The sequence below is a fragment of the Pinus tabuliformis genome, chromosome 6 (genome assembly GCF_031772625.1).
Source record: "Pinus tabuliformis cultivar Carrire ecotype Pingquan chromosome 6, CPIR1, whole genome shotgun sequence".
In the NCBI taxonomy this organism is placed as follows: domain Eukaryota; kingdom Viridiplantae; phylum Streptophyta; class Pinopsida; order Pinales; family Pinaceae; genus Pinus; species Pinus tabuliformis.
In genome coordinates this window covers 236,236,559-236,256,154 of record NC_142292.1, presented here as the reverse complement: position 1 = coordinate 236,256,154, position 19,596 = coordinate 236,236,559, and the positions used below count along the sequence as shown (strand labels likewise).

The window sequence follows — 19,596 nt, the reverse complement described above, 5'->3', positions numbered from 1 at the left end:
TGGTGGCTGAAAGGAACGATGAAGACTAAGATGAACTACAACCTGCGTTGTCCCTTATCTAATAACAATACCAGTGCAATCCTACAATATCAATAATATCTTTAGATCCTCAACAATAACATTATGTATATTAATTTTGATTATATTAATTTTTTTAAATTTTAATAAAATATTATGTATATAAATTCTTACAATCCATTAAACCCCACAATTAGAATAGTTGTATCCTATTTAGCATTGTTTAACAAAGTGTATCCTTTATATGCTTCTGCTATTTAAAGTCCAACAATCTGTACATAATTCATGGAAGAATAACCACTGGTTCCTTATTACTACATAGAAGTAGTTGTCTTGCTCTGAGAACATAGGTCATTCACAGGAATTTATAGTGTTAACAAATATATCAATCCTGAGGAAATATATTTTTCCCTAGAACATGCAGAAATGTCGACTATTTCAAAGCAGGAAGGACTGTCAAATGAAATCATCTATGGCAATGCACCGTTGGAATTCAGGTAAATATAGTCCAGTGGCTTCAGCCATGGTGGCAACCTTTTTAACTTTATTATCAGAATTTGCCCCCTGGTTGAGTAAATATACACATTCTTTCATTACCATCCAGTTGCATTAAGTTGGTGCAGAGACGATCATCATGAGACTAGTAATTTAGTGTTACAACGAATTTAACACCCTTTAAGTCAGTACAGCATGCGAGAGATGATGATATGACTAAATGTAATTTGGATCAAAGAATCTGCTACCACGTCTGATTTTCAACTCTATTCTTTGATGTCAAATGATAATTCTGAGAGGAGTTTAGCTGAAGGGAGAAATTAGGAATACTTATAGCCGCTTCGGATGTTTCACCTGGTACTTCACTGCAGTTTATACTTCCCAAACAGAAGTCATTGCTTGTTTCTGCTACTCTTGAAGATTCCAGCTTTGAGATCTAAGCATAGCATGTAGATACAAAACAATTATAACATTAAATATACCCAATAAAATACAAAAACAAAGTGCTTAGTTCCTTTCATATTCCCCAGTGATCATTAATTGACTTAGGTGAGGATGTGTACCATCCTGTGTAATTTCATATTTTCCTCAAGCAAGCAACGTTCCTGTTTCATAATGCCAGCAAGCGAGAACATGAGAATGAACAGCTTGAAAATATTATAGGATTATAAAGCTGATAAAAGGAGAGGCCCACACTACAACATGATGGGAAAATTATGATGGTTTTACGAGCTCAATCAATGGATAAAGGAAGGATTAAATTGGACCTTTTGACTTAGCTCTTCAAGTTCATCATTCAGAATTTTATCCTGAAATACAAATGCAGATCAGTATATAAGTTTCATGTGGGATGAATGCTGTACAACTATTTGAAAGATATTTGTTACTGTTATCGGATTTCAAAAATGTAGAAGCTGTGGAGTAGATAAGCAAGCGTTTAACAACCTTTCTGTCTCGTACACGTTGTAAGCTCAGCTCCAGTACTTGCTCTAAATGATGGAGGTCTTTCACGCTTAATGCTGAAAGGTCTTCACCTAATAAATGTCTGCTACAAAGTAAACATTTAGTAAATGAAAATCGATGAATGCCTTTGGGCAGCTATAACTATAAATTGATGAATGGTGTAGCATTAACACATATAGGAACCTACAGTTTATATTCTAACTGTGAAATTATAGCTGAATCTACACTCGTAGTATTAGCTGGAAAACCATGATCTCAAAATATAAGGAAAGAAGAAAAAAATTGATAAAGAAAATAATTAATGAATTTTATTTAGTTCTATTGATGCACATACAGGAAAATTATGAGAAAGTACACTTCAATGAATATATTTTAGATGACTAAATCAATATAATAACAAAAAAATTGATACCTAGTCTTATTTAACATCATGTATAGAGAAAACTGACACTCAGTTATAGTTAATTTCAAGCAATCATCAGTTAACTATCTCATGCAAACTCAGATAGTTTATCTCATGCAAATGCAGATAGTCTAGTTAACTGAAATACAATTAAGTGTATATTATCCAGTTTGATAAATTTAACTTCTAACATGGAATGAAATTTCATAGTATACTGATCCAAAGTGTTTCTTAACACAAAACCCGAAACTACAGTGGATTTAATCAGTGTTGCAATATTTGACTGCTGTCAAAATTTGTTACAACCAGCAGCACACTGAGCAAGAAAGATCGATTTGCAAACGCTGCTACAGATTGCAAAAACAACGAGCATAAATCAAAAGTAATTATATTGAACAACGTAACAGTAACAGTAGGCATAAATAATTGCTAAGTGTAATGTACATTTGCGGGTTAAAATACTTCAAAAATAAAGAGTTATTGGGAGCTCTTTGGGTCATATCAATGGCAGCAAGCGTTGCATCTCTTTGGGACCATGGTATGACAGCAGCTATTCCTCTTCCTTCGGTTTTGCACCTTGTCAATAATTTTCTTTCACCTTCATTCTTTCAAACCTCGAATAAAAGTGTCACGTAGAGGAGTTTAAACGTCATGGTAAATTCAGCCACAAAACAGTTAGTTTGATTGAACCGGGCTTCTCGAAATACATACTTTTCCAAAAATAGCCATATAATGGGGAAAACCTATTAGTCTCACAGCATTGTTATCTACCAATGCTGGTTGATCCATCACTAGACTTTTCAAGGATAATTTGTAATAATTTATTGGTGGTTTTTAAGGAGCCAGGTTTTCATTCTGCCATATGTTCCTGAATCTCGGGGTTACTACCTCTAAAAAAAACCTAACTCTTAATCAAACAAAATCAGTTTAGAGCATATTCTAAGCCAGCCAAAATAACGAAATTGACCGACTTAATAAATGGATAACCATATTACCATGGCATAATAACAATATGCACGCTGCCCTCATAATCGGTCAAATAACTATGAGTGAGACACACAGAAACATAGGATTATATTCTGTGACCAAAATTACCCTGAACTAATGGTCAGGTGTTAATCAGATTTAAAACACGGGATCAGCCAAGAAAAGGAAAGATAAAACCTGCATTGCACAGGTTGGCATTTACCCATCGGGATAAGTCTGTGAAGCATCCCACTCCTTATTAGAAGATCTGCCTGAGAGGAAATCGGTGAATCTCCCCATTCACACCTTACATGACCATTAGACCCTGGGCTTCTGATTCCACTGTTCTCTTAGAAATCTTATCAACAGTTTTATTGCTGTCTAGAAAGCTATGCTAAAAGCACATAATTTGAAAAGAAATTCTGTGGACAACAACAAATTGTGATCTCAGAAATTTCCCTTCATTCCCTTTATCAGAAGCTTTGAATCACCAAAGTTTTGAAGTTCCAGAGAACCTTCATTAATTTCCAAACTGAGTGAAACGAAAAATGCTTATAAATTCTGCGGAGGTGTTTGAAACACTAATCAATCCAAAAGAATGTAAACCAACAGGGATATGATATATATAAGAGTTTCCACAATCCCTCGGGTATCCCACTAGACATTCCATCCAAAAAAAACCTCAAGGGGTTGATTTGTTTAAACCACATCGCCCACCAGTAGTTTTTGGAGTTTCGCTGATAATTGTACACTGCAACTTAAATAAGGCCTACATAGGAAAAGAATAATTGTTTTCAAAAATTGTTTTTCACACACACCTCATACCTGATATAGCTGATAAACGACCGAAGCAATTACGGACTCGTGATCTTGAAGATCTTCATCATCCAACCATTTTTTTAAGCCCCATACCACAATGCCATATCTCCGCTCTCTTTTGCATTTGTGAGAAGTGGTATGAAAGAAATAAGTTATGCACACTTGCACGTCGTTCCAGAAATAGAAAACTATGCTTATGCTTATGTGAAGGGGCCTTCGATCCCCAAGCTAATTTCTATCCCCAACCAACTTTGGTCAAGGAATATCTTAAAATCCAACGGTTACGAGAGGGTCAATGGTGACTTTTCTTGACTATCAGATTCTAGAGTATTTTGGAAATATCCAATAGACATAAAGATGCTCATTTAATATAGGAAATACAAAAGAATACCCAAACTCCTTGATAGATTGATCTTCTATATTCAGTCCCTTAATTTGACAAAGCTAACATCAATTAGACCTTGGCCAAAGAGTTTCCACTCCTCAACCAAATTGTCATCCAATTTAACTCTTCTACAGATTTTCATCCATCAGTGAATTTTACCATCCATATCTCTATTATGAACATCTCACACAACCCTAATTTTTGAGTCACTTCATAGGTGTATCTAAAAGGAATAACAACTTTGTCCTCCTCTTCAAAGACCTTTTCTAATTTTAAATTTTGTCTATCTCCTACATTCCATGTAGAAAACTTGCCTCTCAAGTGGTATTGGAGCAGTACTGCATTCCATGTCACAAAACCATTGTTATGATAACTCGGTCCTTAATTAGTTGTTCCACTCATTTGGTTTGTGTATTTTTTGGATTAGTGACTTCTTCCATAGACCCCATGAAGAGAGGCGCTTACATCTTCCTTAGGTTGAATATCATAAATTGCACAAATGAAAAACTTCTCTATTCCATTACCAAAGATGTTAATTTATTCAAGTCAAGAAGGTTGAACATCAACATTCACCGAGTATCTAGAGATGCCTATTGTCTGCTTAGTACCTAGAGACAAAGACATTGTATAAATGGTCTTTTCACCAACTATATAGAATAACTCTGATTATTCTAACACCTCCCATTAATCACGACCTATATGTTAACATGACTATTGTTCTAAGTCTCAACTATGCTTACAATACGATTTCAATTTTCTACAACATATAACTTACTTCTACAAATTTCAAACTTAGCCTTTCCAAGAGGCTTGGTGAATATGCCAACCACATTTTCATCTATATTACAATACTTTAAGTCAAATTATTTTGATTTTACTTCTTCTCTTACAAAATGATGTTATCTTTCTCTATGAGTTGAGCTTGCATGATTATTTTGATTTTACTTCTTCTCTTACAAAATGATGTTATCTTTCTATATGACTTGATGTTGCATGATATATAGGACTATTTTCCAATTTGATGGTGCTTTGATTATCACATCTCTATCTTCTTGTTGTGTTTGTCCAACATCTTCAAGTATCCTTCTAAGACATATTGATTTGCAAGTAGTACTGGTTAATGCTTTGTACTCATCTTCATTTGATGACAAGGAAACAATTGGATGTTTCTTACTATTGCATGATATCGCTCCTTATCCTATATTGAACACATATCCATTGGTAGATTTCCTATCATCTCGTTTTCCAGCCGAGTCAGAATCAAAATGACATATCAACTCAACACTACAATCATTAGTGTATTCAATACCAAAATTAATAGTTCCCAAAGAACCCTTTTTCCAACTAGCCAATGGCTCTCATGAGGCTTGGCAATGAACTGACTAAATATGCTAACTGTATAAGCAATATCTAGCCTACTACTAGTGAGGTAGTTCAAGCTTCCCTCTAATTGTCAATCCAATGTGTCATTCACCTCTTTTGTTCCATAATTTATTTAGAATTGGATATTATGTTGCCTTGGAGTACATACTGCTTTGCATTTGTTCATATGAAAATTCGTTAGTAGCTCCCTTGTATATTTTCATTGTGTGATTAATGTTTGTCCATTGTCTCTCCATACTTCAAGACCTAAACAATAGTGCATCTCTCTAAGATCCTTCATCTCAAATTCATGACATAACTATAATTTTGTATCTTTAATTAATTCAATAAAATCCATTCATTAATTATTTCATAACATTGATTCATTCTTTATTATTTTTAGCTTGTTCAAATTCAAAGGCTCAATAGCAGTCATTATTTGAGACATTAAAGCATAATCTTTATACTTCATGGGGGTTTGAATTTATCATGTTGATCTTCTTAGTGGCTCATTGTTCTATGGAGTTCCTTCTCCTTTTCTTCTTCTGTGTGGAGTACCTTCATCACTTCTTTGTGTGCTTTGACTTCTTGAAATGTCTTCTAGGATAGCCATATTACCTTGATCTTTTGATGATTCTACGACTTATTACTCCTCTTTGCAGTTATCATAAGAAGGATGTCATACATTGTGTTCATCCTCTTTCATTTTTTCATCTACATGCTCATGCAATGTAGCATCTCTGCATGCAAAAAACCTTGTGAGTATTTGGATCATACATTTTGTATGCTTTTTGTTTTGTACAATAATCAATCAAATGCATTTGATAGCTTTGGAATCAACTTTTCTCCCATCTTTTTCAGGAATATGAGAAAAATTATTACATCCTAATATTCTCAAATGACTAACTTTACATTTAAAACCATAAAATTCTTCAAATGGTGTTTTGTGTTTAAGATGCTTTGTAGCACTTGTATTCTTAAGATATGCATCTATATTGATGGCTTCAACTCAAAAACTATTAGAAAGTCCTTTACCTTTTAACATGCTATGAGCACATTCAACTAATGTTCTATTCTTCCTCTCAACTACTCCATTTTGTTGAGGTGTATGTGGTATTATAAATTGTTCCATAATTTCATGATTCTTACAATATTTTATCATAATCTCCTAAAGTGTATTCACCTCCTTTATCTGATCGAATAATTTTAATACTCATTCCTATTTGCTTTTCAACCATATTCTTAAATTCTTTAAAGTATTCAAACACATGAATTTTATTTTTTATAAATTACACTCAGGTATATCTAGTTCTATCATCAATAAATAGAAGAAAGTAACATGATCCACCAAGGGACCTTGTTTTCATAGGACCACATACATTACTATGCACTAGTTTAGGAATTTAATGTTTTCTTCTATCTTTATGTACAAGAAATTCTTCCTTCTTTTGTTTCCCTAGCGTACATCCTTCACATTCAATGTGTTCACTTTTAATATTTGGAAGGCCTTATACCATCATTTCTTCTGTAATAACATTAGGTCATTATGATTTGTGTCCATACCTTATTGGGTTGTGTTATATTCTTTCCACGACTAGCCCACATACTTAACCGAGGGGTTAGAGGGGGCATGGAGCCCCCCCTTCATTGTGCCAATTACGTAGTGGAGGGGTCACAAGGGGTTTGAGGGGTGTAGGTAATCCCCCTCTATGGGTTCTGGGGCACCATCACTGAAAAATTTATTTTTTGGACCCTATATTAGGTTGGGCAGACCTACTTATGGTTTTGTGCATGATTTTCGCACGTGGTTTTGGACGTGATGGTTTTCGGTCCCATGGTTTTGGATGCGATGGTTTTCAGTCCACGGTATTGAATGCTTCGACATGTATAAATATGTATTGTAACATTGAAAGGAACATAATGAAAAATCAAACTGGTAGTCCCGATTTTTGGATCCAGGGGAAAATCTCTCTGTATATGTGTTTTATGTATTATTCTCTAACATTGTTCATTTTTTGTGTTTTAGAATTTGTATGCAGGTAATTTTTGTATGGGGTTAAAACCTACATTTGGTATCAAAGCTGTTTTGGCCTCAAGGCGATGCCTTTGTTGCTGAGGGGTTTTGCTTGGGCCTGTGGTAGACCCTATTCAGTGGGAGATTCATGAGATCAATTTTAGTGGTGAAAGAAGATGGCGAGCAATGGAAAGATAGAGATTGAGAAATTTGATGGTCATAGTTTTGAGTTGTGGAAACTCAAGATGGAGGATATGTTGGTGGATAAGGATCAGTGGATTGTGGTAGATCCTAGTACTAAACCAATGGGAGTGTGTGATGAAGAATGGAAGAAGTTCGATCAGAAGGCAAAGAGCACAATATGATTGTGTGTCTGAGATTCAATATTGTTGAATGTATCAGGGGAAGCTACGATGAAGGTTTTGTGGGACAGGTTCGGGACTTTGTACCAATCTAAGTCTCTGGTGTATAAATTGTTCCTGCAGAAAAAGTTGTATAACTTGAGGATGAAAGATGGAGACTCGATGAAAAAGCATGTGAACACATTTAATACTATGGTAAGTTAGTTATTATCTATAGATATTAAAATTTCACATGAAGATAAGTGCATCAGTTTGTTGTGTTCTCTACCAGATTTGTGGGATAGTATGATTATTGCAATAGGTAGAAATACAACTGGCTTGGAGTTTGATGAAATACTCTCATCATTGATGACGGAGGAGATGAGACAAAAAAATATGGAGAGCTAGATGGTCATGCCTTGTTTGTACAAGGACGGTCCCATAACAAAAACAAAAATAAGTTATTGAGTGGGAGATCTAAATCTCCAGGAAAACCTGTAAAGGTGGTTTGCTGGAAATGTGGAAAGGAAGGGCACTACAAAAGGGACTATAAATCTAAAGCTCCTGACAAAGGAAAGGGATGTGATGATGCTCCTTCCATAGAGGCGAAAACCACCTTAAATGAAGGCAGGGACATGTACTTTGCTTCTTCAAGCACACATGTAGATCATGAGGCATGGTTGATTGACTTAGGTGCATCCTTTCACTTCACTCCCCATAGAGAGTGGGTCTGCAAGTATGAGAAATATGATGGTGGTGATGTCTTCTTGGGGGATGACAGGAAGGCTAGAATCATTGGCCGTGGAAAATTAAAGTTGAAGTCGCAAGGTGGAAGGGTTAGAACACTTTCGGGTGTTTTTCATATTCCTGCATTAGCCAAAAATCTGATTTTTGTAAGAAAGTTGGATGATGCAAGTGTCAAAATAGTATTCGAGAAGGATACCTACAAGATGGTTCGGGGAGCACCTGTATTAATGTAGGGAGTTCAGATTGGAACTCTGTACAAGCTACAAGATAGCATTTTTGTTGATGGGTGCAACAATTTTGTGGTTCTTGAAAGAGGAGAAAAAATCTAGTGGTCTCTAGAGAGAAGACCATGCGATGGCATCAAAGACTTGGACATATTCAAGAGAAGGGCCTTGTTGGATCAGGTGCACAGCAAAATAACATAAACACACAGCAGAATTAACACAGCACATAAGACACAGTATTTATGTGGTTCACCCAACCAATCTGGGCTACGTCCACCTCACATAGGCATCGGCAATATATTAATCAAATTTGGAGATTACATCAATGAGACTCTCACACTCTCTCCCAGCTATCCGTATGACAACCTATTTTATAGTAGAGAGAATCTAACTGCTCTCACATCAAATTTAGGATGCATTAATTTGCTCCCAACAACCTGGAGATAATCCAGCAACAAATTTTCTATTGTTGTCACCTACAGAGATTTCTGCCTATTTTACTTCAAACAGAAAATCTCAACAATCTCCACCTTGACAACAATTCGCCTGATGCCCTGTTATTATTATTTTATTTTTTCTGCAAGCCAAGAGAAGCCAAACACCAGCGTAGCTTCTCCAACAAAACTGGTTTCGTGAACATGTCTGCACACTTCTCCTTTGTATGCACCTTTTCAAGAGAAACTCCCCTTTCAGTGATAACCTGTCTTACAAAATGATATTTGATTGGAATATGCTTCGACTTACTATGATAGGCCGGATTCTTAGCCAAATGTATTGCACTTTGGCTGTCACAAAGTAACCTGATGTTATCCTGTAACCTACCAAACTCACCAAGCAAACCTTTCAACCAAACCGCCTCTTTGCAAGCATGAGAAGCAGCAATGTATTCTGCTTCAGTAGTAGACAAAGCAACAATGTTCTGTAGCTTTGACATCCAGCTAATAGCTCCACCTGCAAGAGTAAAGACGTACCCTGAAGTTGACCTTCTCTTATCCAAGTCACCTGCAAAATTGGAATCAACATATCCGCAAACATATTCACTACTCTTATTGTAAGAAATACAATAACTACTTGTGCCTCTCAAGTACCGAAGCACCCATTTCACTGCTAACCAGTGCTCTTTACCCGGATTTGCCATGTACCTGCTGACAACCCCAACTGCATGAGAAATATCTGGTCGCGTACACACCATCGCATACATCAAACATCCTACTACATTGGCATAAGGAATTCGAGACATATAATCCTTTTCTTCATCTGTATTAGGACATAAACTCGAAGAAAGCTTAAAATGGGAAGCTAAAGGGATCGACACAGGCTTCACATTGTTCATACCAAACCTCAAAAGTATTTTCTCAACATACTTTTGTTGTGATAGCCACAGCTTACCATTGCCCCTGTCTCTGAAAATCTCCATGCCCAAAATCTGTCTTGCGGCTCCTAGATCTTTCATATCAAACGTCCTTGCCATCTGAGTCTTCAACCTGTTGATTTCTTCAATGCTTTTGCTTGCTAAAAGCATATCATCAACATACAACACTAAGATAATGAACATGCCATTATTTAACTGCTTAAAATAAACACAATGATCATATTCACTTCTAACATATTTCTGACTCAACATGAAAGAATCAAACTTCTTATACCACTGCCGAGGCGACTGCTTCAGGCCATATAATGACTTCTTGAGCCTGCAAACAAATTTCGCATTGCGATGCTGAACAAACCCTTCCGATTGTTCCATATATATTTCCTCATCTAAATCACCATGTAGAAATGCAGTCTTAACATCTAACTGCTGCAACTCCAAATCAAACAAAGCCACTAATGCTAACACAATTCTAATTGAAACAATTTTAACTACTGGTGAAAATATCTCATGAAAGTCTATGCCAGCTTTCTGAGAAAACCCTTTTGCAACCAGCCGAGCTTTGTACCTGTCTTCCGTATCATTCACACCTCGTTTTAGCTTGAAGACCCATTTACACCCCACAGTTTTTCTGCCTTTCGGAAGCTCCACCAGATCCCATGTGCCGTTTTTACTCAAGGCCATCATTTCTTCCTTCATGGCTGCTTTCCATTTGTCACTATTTGAACTTTCTACAGCTTCCTGATAACACAAAGGTTCATCATCATTAGCAATCAAAGCAACTGAATCATCATACCTTCTCAGACGGCGTTTGATCCTTGTAGATCTCCTTAAGAATGTTTCTGGTGCTTCCATAACTGGCTGTCTATCAACTGTAGGAATTTCTTCATGATCGCCATCTGAGACCTGTTTATGTCCTCCATCTGAACCCTGTTCATAATCTGATTCTGAAACCTGTTCATGACTAGAATCTGAACTATGGTCATTATGACTATCATTAGAAATGTTGTCAAACTGAATATGCTGGAGATCAGATACATCATCTTGTTTCAATCTTTTATCTACATCTAACTGTACAAGAGAGGATTCATGAAACCTTACATCTCTGTTGATGATGATTTTGCGGGTAGTAGGATCCCACAATCTAAATCCCTTTGTTCCATCACCATACCCAACAAAGACATACCTCTTCGATTTCGGATCTAATTTAGTTCGCTGATGTTTAGGCACTAGAGCATATGCATCACAACCAAACACTCTGAGTTTAGAATAGTCACAAGGGTGTCCTGTCCATACCTCTTGCGGAACCTTGCAGTCTATTGCCGTTGATGGAGATCGGTTTATCACATAACAAGCAGTTGCCACTGCTTCCGTCCATAACTCCTTTGGCAACCCGGCGTTACTCAGCATACACCTTGCTCTCTCTAGAAGAGTCCTGTTCATGCGTTCAGCAACTCCATTCTGCTGAGGAGTATAAACCGTGGTCTTATGTCTCTCGATCCCTGCATCCTTGCAATAGCTGTCAAACTCCTTGGAGGAAAACTCACCACCATTGTCAGTTCTTAAACATTTTATAGTTCTACCAGTGCTGTTTTCTACCAATGCTCTAACCTGCTTGAAAACTGTAAAAACATCAGACTTCTTTTTCAACATGAAGACCCAAACTTTCCGAGAAAAGTCATCAATGAATGATACAAAATAAGACGAACCACCATATGAAGCTGTAGGAGCTAGACCCCACACATCTGAATGGATATAATCAAGTATGCCTTTACTAGTATGTTTGCCTGTTTTAAACTTTTGTTTACTTTGTTTACCAAACAGACAATGTTTACAGAAATCCAATTTTCCAGATCTTAGATTAGGAAGTAACTTTCGGTCAGCCAAAATTTTCAATCCTCTTTCACTCATATGCCCCAATCTTTGATGCCATAAGTGAATGGAACTACTGTCATGTTCAGACACAGACACATGATCTGACCCAGTTCTACCTTCTAACTGAAATAGATTTCCTACTTTCTTAGCTTTCATCACTAGTAAGATACCTTTGTAGATTTTCATAACTCCACCTTGAATTATAGTTTTATATCCATTTGAATCAAGTGCTCCTAATGAAATCAAATTTTTTCTTAGATCTGGTACATGCCTCACATCAGTTAATATTTTTGTGGTGCCATCAAACATTTGTAGTTGTATGCTTCCAATCCCAACAATATTACATGTTACATCATTACCCATGTACACAACACCATCATCAATTGATCTATATGTTTTAAACCAATCTTTATGTATACACATGTGGTTAGATGCCCCGGAATCTAACAACCAATGTTGATCATGTTTTGAAACATTAACTGACAATACTTCATCACTCATACCTGAAACTGAACCTGTATCTGTGGTATTGGCTTCCTTCTTTTCTATCGAAGAGCCCTCTTTATTAGCCTGCTTTCGCTTCCAACAATCTTTTTTCAGATGTCCAGCCTTGCCACAATGCCAGCACTTCATCTTTGGCTTCTTTCCTTTGGACTTTGAACGAGAGTCGCTATGCTTTCCCCCGGAGTGTCTCTCTCGTGAGCGACCTCTTGCCATCATTACCTCTGATGTAGAGGTGTCTGCATTCGACCTCTTCCTCGTCTCCTCAGCCAACAAGGCTCCAACAACATCATCAAACTCAAGAATTTCTGATGTACTAAAACTTATGGAAGTAACAAAATGATCCCAGGATTCAGGCAAAGAACATAATAAAGTTATCACCTTATCTTCTGAATCAAATTTCACATCTAGACTGTTTAATTGCACCAACAAGGTATTAAAAACATTCAGGTGATCAACAATTGAGGTACCTTCTTTCATCCGCAAACTGTAAAGCTGCCGTTTCAGGAGAATTCGATTTGTCAAAGATTTCGTCATATAGAGCTTCTCAAGCTTCGTCCACAGGCCTGCGGCGGTTTTCTCTGACACAATGTTAAACAGAACATCGTCCGCCAGACATAACCGAATTGCGCTCAGAGCTCTATCGTCCATCTCATCCCATTCATCCTCTGTCATGGAAGCAGGTCTTTTGTTTTTCCCCAATAGTGCTTTCGCCACACCTTGTTGAACCAACAGATCGTGCATTTTCACCTTCCAGATCTCAAAATTATTCTTGCCATTAAATTTCTCAATTTCAAAGCGGGCACTTTGAGTTTTCGCCATTTTGTATCAAAAAAGCACAATAATCTCCAATATCAAACCAGCAATTTAAAAAATAAAAATTGCCTTTTCCTTTGATTTTACACAAAAAATCTGCCTATGCCTTATGTACTTTTGCCTTAAAAATCTGCCCTTTGCACTTAATTAAAAAAAAACTGCCCTCTGCCATATGCACTTAAAAAAAAACATAATATACATCCTTTTTCAAAAAACTTCAATATCCCTTATAACTCCTATTTTTTTGTTTAACAAATAATTACTTACTCCTTTTTGTTTAAAGGCATTAAAGTAAGTACGCACTCCTCTTTGTTTGGTTAATGGCATTAAAAAATGATTACCCACTTTCCTTTGATTATTTGTCAAACGGATTCCTTAATAGGACCAGGCAACAGTGCAATTCCAAGTTTTAAAACAGCAGAGGATATTTGAATCTAGCGTATGGTGGGAGAAGATATTTCGGCAAGCTTGGCTTCGAATCCCAAAGCTACTCAGCCAAACATTTTTTTTTCCTATTTCTTTTGGCGTTTTATAAACAGAACAGATGGGAATAGAGTTACGCAGCACTGACAATATAATCCGGTGTTGGAATAGAGTTACGCAGCACCAGCAATTTAAAAAAACATACCCGGTATCAGAAACGTCCACCCACAACTCCACGCACACCGCACCAGGTATAGCAGCGCTCCGATCCGCTCAACAAATGGCTGTGGCAATTGCTTAGCTATGTTTAAGGAACACCAGCTCCAGCGCACACACGCACAGCACTCAAATTATGCACAGCAAACAAATTATGCGCCCAGCCATATGTAATACGCACCAGGAGTAATACACACCAGCAGTCCACGGTACCAATCAAGCACAGAAATCACCAGCCAGCGCTAACAGCACATAGCGAACAACGCATTCCCTTCTCCAGCGCCAACAGCACACACACCGCGGGTATACACAGCACCAGCGCCTCCAGCACCTCCAGGCAGCACCTCCAACATGCTCTGATACCAATTGTTGGATCAGGTGCACAGCAAAATAACATAAACACACAGCAGAATTAACACAGCACATAAGACACAGTATTTACGTGGTTCACCCAACCAATCTGGGCTACGTCCACCTCACATAGGCATCGGCAATATATTAATCAAATTTGGAGATTACATCAATGAGACTCTCACACTCTCTCCCAGCTATCCGTATGACAACCTATTTTATAGTAGAGAGAATGTAACTGCTCTCACATCAAATTTAGGATGCATTAATTTGCTCCCAACAACCTGGAGATAATCCAGCAACAAATTTTCTATTGTTGTCACCTACAGAGATTTCTGCCTATTTTACTTCAAACAGAAAATCTCAACAGGCCTTTGAATACTTCATGGTAAAGGTATGGTAGAAGGGATGAGTAATAGCTCTTTGGATTTTGATTTCTGTGAAAATTCTGTATATGGGAAGTATAATCAGGTGGGTTTCCCCTCTAGTGGTAAGAGGGCAAAAGGGATATTAGAACTTGTGCACACTGATGTATTTGGACCTGTGAAGGTTCCATCACTTGCTAAGTCTGTGTACTATGTATCCTTTATAGACGACTTCTCAAGGAATACATGGATATATTTCCTTAAGAAGAAATCTGAAGTCTTTGACAAGTTTAGAGAGTTTAAGGCTCTACTAGAAAACCAAACAGAGAAGAAGATAAAGGTGTTGACGATAGATAACGGTGGAGAGTTTTGCAGTAAGCAATTTGAAGAATTCTAAAAGAAGTGTGGTATAGCATAGCAGAAGATGACCCCATACACACCTTAGAAAAATGGGGTTGCAGAAAGAATGAACAAGACATTAATGGAAAGGGCAAGAAGCATGCTCAGTGGTGCCAGGCTAGGAAAAGAATTCTAGGCAGATGTTGTGGAGATAGCATGTTACCTAGTCAACAGATCACCTTCATTAGCGTTGGAGGATAAGACTCCACAAGAGGTATGGACTGGTAAGAAACCCTCTCTTTCACATTTGAGGGTATTTGGATGTGATGCATATGTACATGTTCCAAAGTAGAAATGAACCAAGTTGGATAGTAAATTTGAAAAGTGCATCTTTATAGGGTATAAGGATGGCTTAAAGGGTTATAAGCTTTGGAACCCAGTAACAAGGAAGGTTATGTACAACTGAGATGTGGTGTTTAGATAGGAAACAGATGTTATTAAACATGAAGTCCAATCAAAGGAACCTGAGAAGATGGATTTTGAGCTGAAGGCAGAAGAATCAGACTCTACAACAGAGGAGGAATCAGAAGATGAAGAGCCACAAACTCCGGGTGTGAGAAGATCAGTTCGATAAAGAAGGAAACCAGAAAGGTATAGTCCATCTGCTTTTTTTTCAAATTTTTCTTTATCTATTACTGATGATGATCCTAGAGCTACGAAGGAAGCAGTAGATTGAGAGGATGGAAAACTCTAGAAAGAGGCCATGGTTGATGAAATGGCATCTTTGCACAAAAATGAGGCTTGGGATCTTGTGGAGTTATCAGCTGGAAGGAAAGCCATTGGCAGCAAATGGATGTTCAAGAAGAAGACAAATACAGAAGGAAATGTTGAGAAATACAAAGCTCAATTGGTAGAAAAAGGTTATTCCCAGGTGCCGAGAATTGATTTTGGTGATATTTTTTCTCCTGTTTCCAAGGTAACTTCTATTAGATTACTTTTATCTGTTGTTGTTGCTTTTGATTTTGAGGTAGAACAGATGGATGTGAAGACAACATTTCTTCATGGGGATTTGGAAGGGAGATCTACATGAAGCAACTTGAAGGCTTTGTGGTGAAGGGTAAGAAAGAACTAGTATGCAAGTTAAAGAGGACTATGTGTGGATTAAAATAGTCACCAAGGATGTGGTATCAAAAATTTGATACATTTATAAGGGGACTTGGCTTCACCAGAAGCAAAGTAGATCATTGTGTGTATTTTAAATTAATTGGTCACCGTGTTATTTATCTGGTCTTGTATGTGCATGATATGTTGTTGGTTGGAAAAGACAAAGAAATTATCGAGGATTTGAAAACCCATTTGTCCTCCAAATTCTACATGAAAGATCTTGGTGCTGCAAACTATAATTTGGGCATGGAAATTAAAAGAGATCGGACAAACAGGAAGCTCTTCTTAAACCAGAGGAGGTATGTTGAGACAATATTGCAGAGGTTCAGTATGCAGGATAGTAAACTGGTGAAGGTTCCTATTCCTGTAGGTGTAAATATATCTTCTAAACAATGTCCCAAGACACAATAAGAGGAAGAGGACACATCTTGTGTTCCATATGCGAGTGCAGTCGATAGCCTGATGTATGCAATGGTTTGTACTAGACCAGGCATTGCACATGCAGTGGGAGTATTGAGCAGGTTTATGTCAAAACCAGGGAAGGAGCACTAGACAACAGTGAAGGGGGTTTTCAGGTATTTGTGTGGCACCAGTGATTATGGTTTATGCTACAAAGGAAGACCAGGATTGGACAGAGTGTTGGATATTCGTGGCTTCGTTGATTGAGACTGGGATAGAGATCTGGATCAGAGAATATCTACAAGTGGGTATGTGTTTAACCTATTTGGAGGTGCAGTCAGTTGGCTGAGTAAGAAACAATCTCTAGTGGCACTATCAACTATAGAGACAGAATACATCGCAGCCACTCATGCAAGCAAGGAAACAGTTTGGCTGTAGATATTGTGTTCAAGTATGGGTTTAGTACAGGGAGCTATAAGGATAGACTGTGACAGCCAAAGTGCAATTTTCTTGGCAAAGAACCCTGCATATCATTCAAAGACAAAGCACATTGATGTTCAGTATCACTTTGTGAGGGATATGATAGAAGACAAAAGGGTGTTGCTCGTAAAGGTGGACACTTTAAAGAATACTGTGGATGCATTGACAAAATCTGTGAGCTCTGAGAAGTTCTCTTGGTGTAGAGGAACAATGGGCATTGTAGGGTTGGATAAATGACTAAGCTCTCTTGTGGCACCCTATGGAATGAAAACAACAAGTGGGAGAATGTTGGGTTGTGTTATATTCTTTCCACGACTAGCCCACGTAGTTAACTAGGGGGTTAGAGGGGTGGTGGAGCCCCCCTTTCGTTCTACCGATTACATAGCGAGGGAGTCAACTAACCCCCCTCTATGGAGTCTGGGGTAGCACCCTGGAAAATTTTGTTTCCTGGACCCTATATTAGGTTGGATGGACCTACCTATGGTTTTGTGCATAACTTTAGCACATGGTTTTGGACGTGATGGTTTTCAGTCCATGGTTTTGGACGCGATGATTTTTGGTCCATGGTATTAGATGCTTCAGCATGTATAAATATGTATTGTAACATTAAGATGAACATAATGAAAAATCAAACTGGTAGTCCCGGTTTTGGGATCCAGGGGAAAATCTCTGTGTATATGTGTTTTATGTGTTATGCTCTCGCAATATTTATTTTCTGTGTTTTAGAATTCGTATGCAGGTAACTTCTATATGGGGTTAAAACCTACATACCTTTGATGCCAAAGTTCTTCATTTGGTATGTCTGTAAATGCCAATGCTTGATGACCTCTCTTTGTTACATCTAGCTTGTAAAATCCTCCAACTCTAAGTCCTGTTGCAAAAACCTTGTAGTTATCTTGCATATATTTTCACACACAATGTGATTTAACAAACTCAACTTTTAAATGTTGATCTCTAATAGTGGAAACTTAATTTAAGTTATTCTCTAATCCTCGAAAATATATTACATTTTGAATATTTTTTTCTCGTCCATTAGGTAGAGTAACACTTATATCTCCATGCACATTAATTTCATGCGATGTGTTATCTACTAAATAGATATGATCTCCATTATTATGTTCATGATATGTATCAAAGCAATCTCTTTTACATGATATGTAAATTGAAGCACCATAATCAATGAACTGAGCATTGTCATCTTCAGTTTATGTTGATAAAGCAGTATTAGAGACAAACAATTTAAGATTGTTGAACTTATCACTCATTGCATCATATATGTTAACACAATTTCCTATATTTCTTCTTTGTCTAAATCGACAAGACTTTTTTTCATACAATTCTTAGAAAAATGTCTATTCTTTCCAGAGTAATAACACACATCATGTCTACTTAAATTGACATTTGACCTTAGTGATGTTGTATCTTGAAATTATTTTACCTATGGCTTTCTTCCTTTATCTTTCTCCCAATGTTTTCTTCTTAAAGACTGCTCCCCTTTATCTACCAATGCTAAATCTAAAGTGGGAGATCTTTGATTAATACTTCTTCTCCATTTGTATTCCTGCATAAGTATACCTACCAACTCATCAAACGTACGATCCTTCTGTCTCGCTACAAGTTTAGTAATAAACATTTGATACTCATTAGGCATACCATTTAATGTGACAGTAACCAAATTTTTACTAGATATTGTCTCACCAATGTCACCAAGTTTGTTTTTCAACTCCTTATTTCTACAAACAAAATTATTGATTTTTTCATTTTCTTCCATCTTAATCCAAAGAAACTTACTTTTTAGACATAATATGTAGTTTGTGATCTCCGTCTCATACAAACCTTTAAGAGTGTCCCAAGTCTCCTTTGATGGTACTTATTCTCAAATGTGTAGGATAATGTTATCTTTAACAGAGATATACAAAAAAATCTTCTCTTTGTTCTCCCATCACTCCCAATCTTGAATTGTGACAACTGTGGCTTTAGGGGACTTCAACTTATCTTCAACTCTGGACATGATCGTCCATATGTTTTAGGCTTCCATCAAAATACGCAGCTTAAAATTTCAATTTGCATAATTTTCTCCCAAAAAAAATAAAATACCTTAAGCCACTTCATTTTAACTAAGAGTCTTTAATATATATATATATATATATATATATATATATATATATATATATATATATATATATATAGATATATATCTATATATATATATATATATATATATATATATATATATATACATACCCATTATTAGAAAATAAAGTATGAAAATGTTTATTGAGAATATAGGACTGACAAGATATCTCCCCAAGGTATGAAAACTCGATGTCTTCACCTCGAAGTTTAAGTTTCCACTTCAAGTCCCAAAAATGGATTCAATCTACTTCACTAGATGGCAACCTCATATCCATCAAAGCATCTTGTGTTTATCCATTTATTACCTACTTTAGCTCATACCCTTTGTAGAACTATGCTAATTTTCCAAAATACTAATACAACATCTAAGCAAAACCTAACACCATCTTTTACATGTTCTTCTTGGAAAAAACATTATCATAAAA

General features: G+C 36.8%; 1 protein-coding gene across 1 annotated transcript; it reads right to left on the bottom strand.

Moving 5' to 3' along the window:
* Positions 1–244: 244 nt before the first annotated feature.
* On the bottom strand, positions 245–14,290 carry LOC149258274 (uncharacterized). The gene is made up of 7 exons (XM_089408791.1): positions 14,185–14,290; positions 13,927–14,022; positions 1,664–1,715; positions 1,459–1,558; positions 1,281–1,322; positions 1,077–1,118; positions 245–949 (listed from the first exon to the last, which is right to left on the bottom strand). Exons 1-7 carry the CDS (start codon positions 14,288–14,290, stop codon positions 758–760), a joined length of 630 nt encoding a protein of 209 aa, XP_089264917.1. The 3' UTR covers positions 245–757.
* Positions 14,291–19,596: the final 5,306 nt, after the last annotated feature.

Coding starts and splice junctions, on each gene's coding strand:
- LOC149258274 (XM_089408791.1), bottom strand. CDS start 14,290: ATGTTGGAGGTGCTGCCTGGAGGTGCTGGAGGCGCTGGTGCTGTGTAT. Junction 1,716..13,926: donor GTGGACGTTTCTGATACCGG/GTATGTTTTTTT, acceptor ATGGTTTTCCAG/CTAATACTACGAGTGTAGAT. Junction 1,559..1,663: donor TCACAGTTAGAATATAAACT/GTAGGTTCCTAT, acceptor ACTTTGTAGCAG/ACATTTATTAGGTGAAGACC.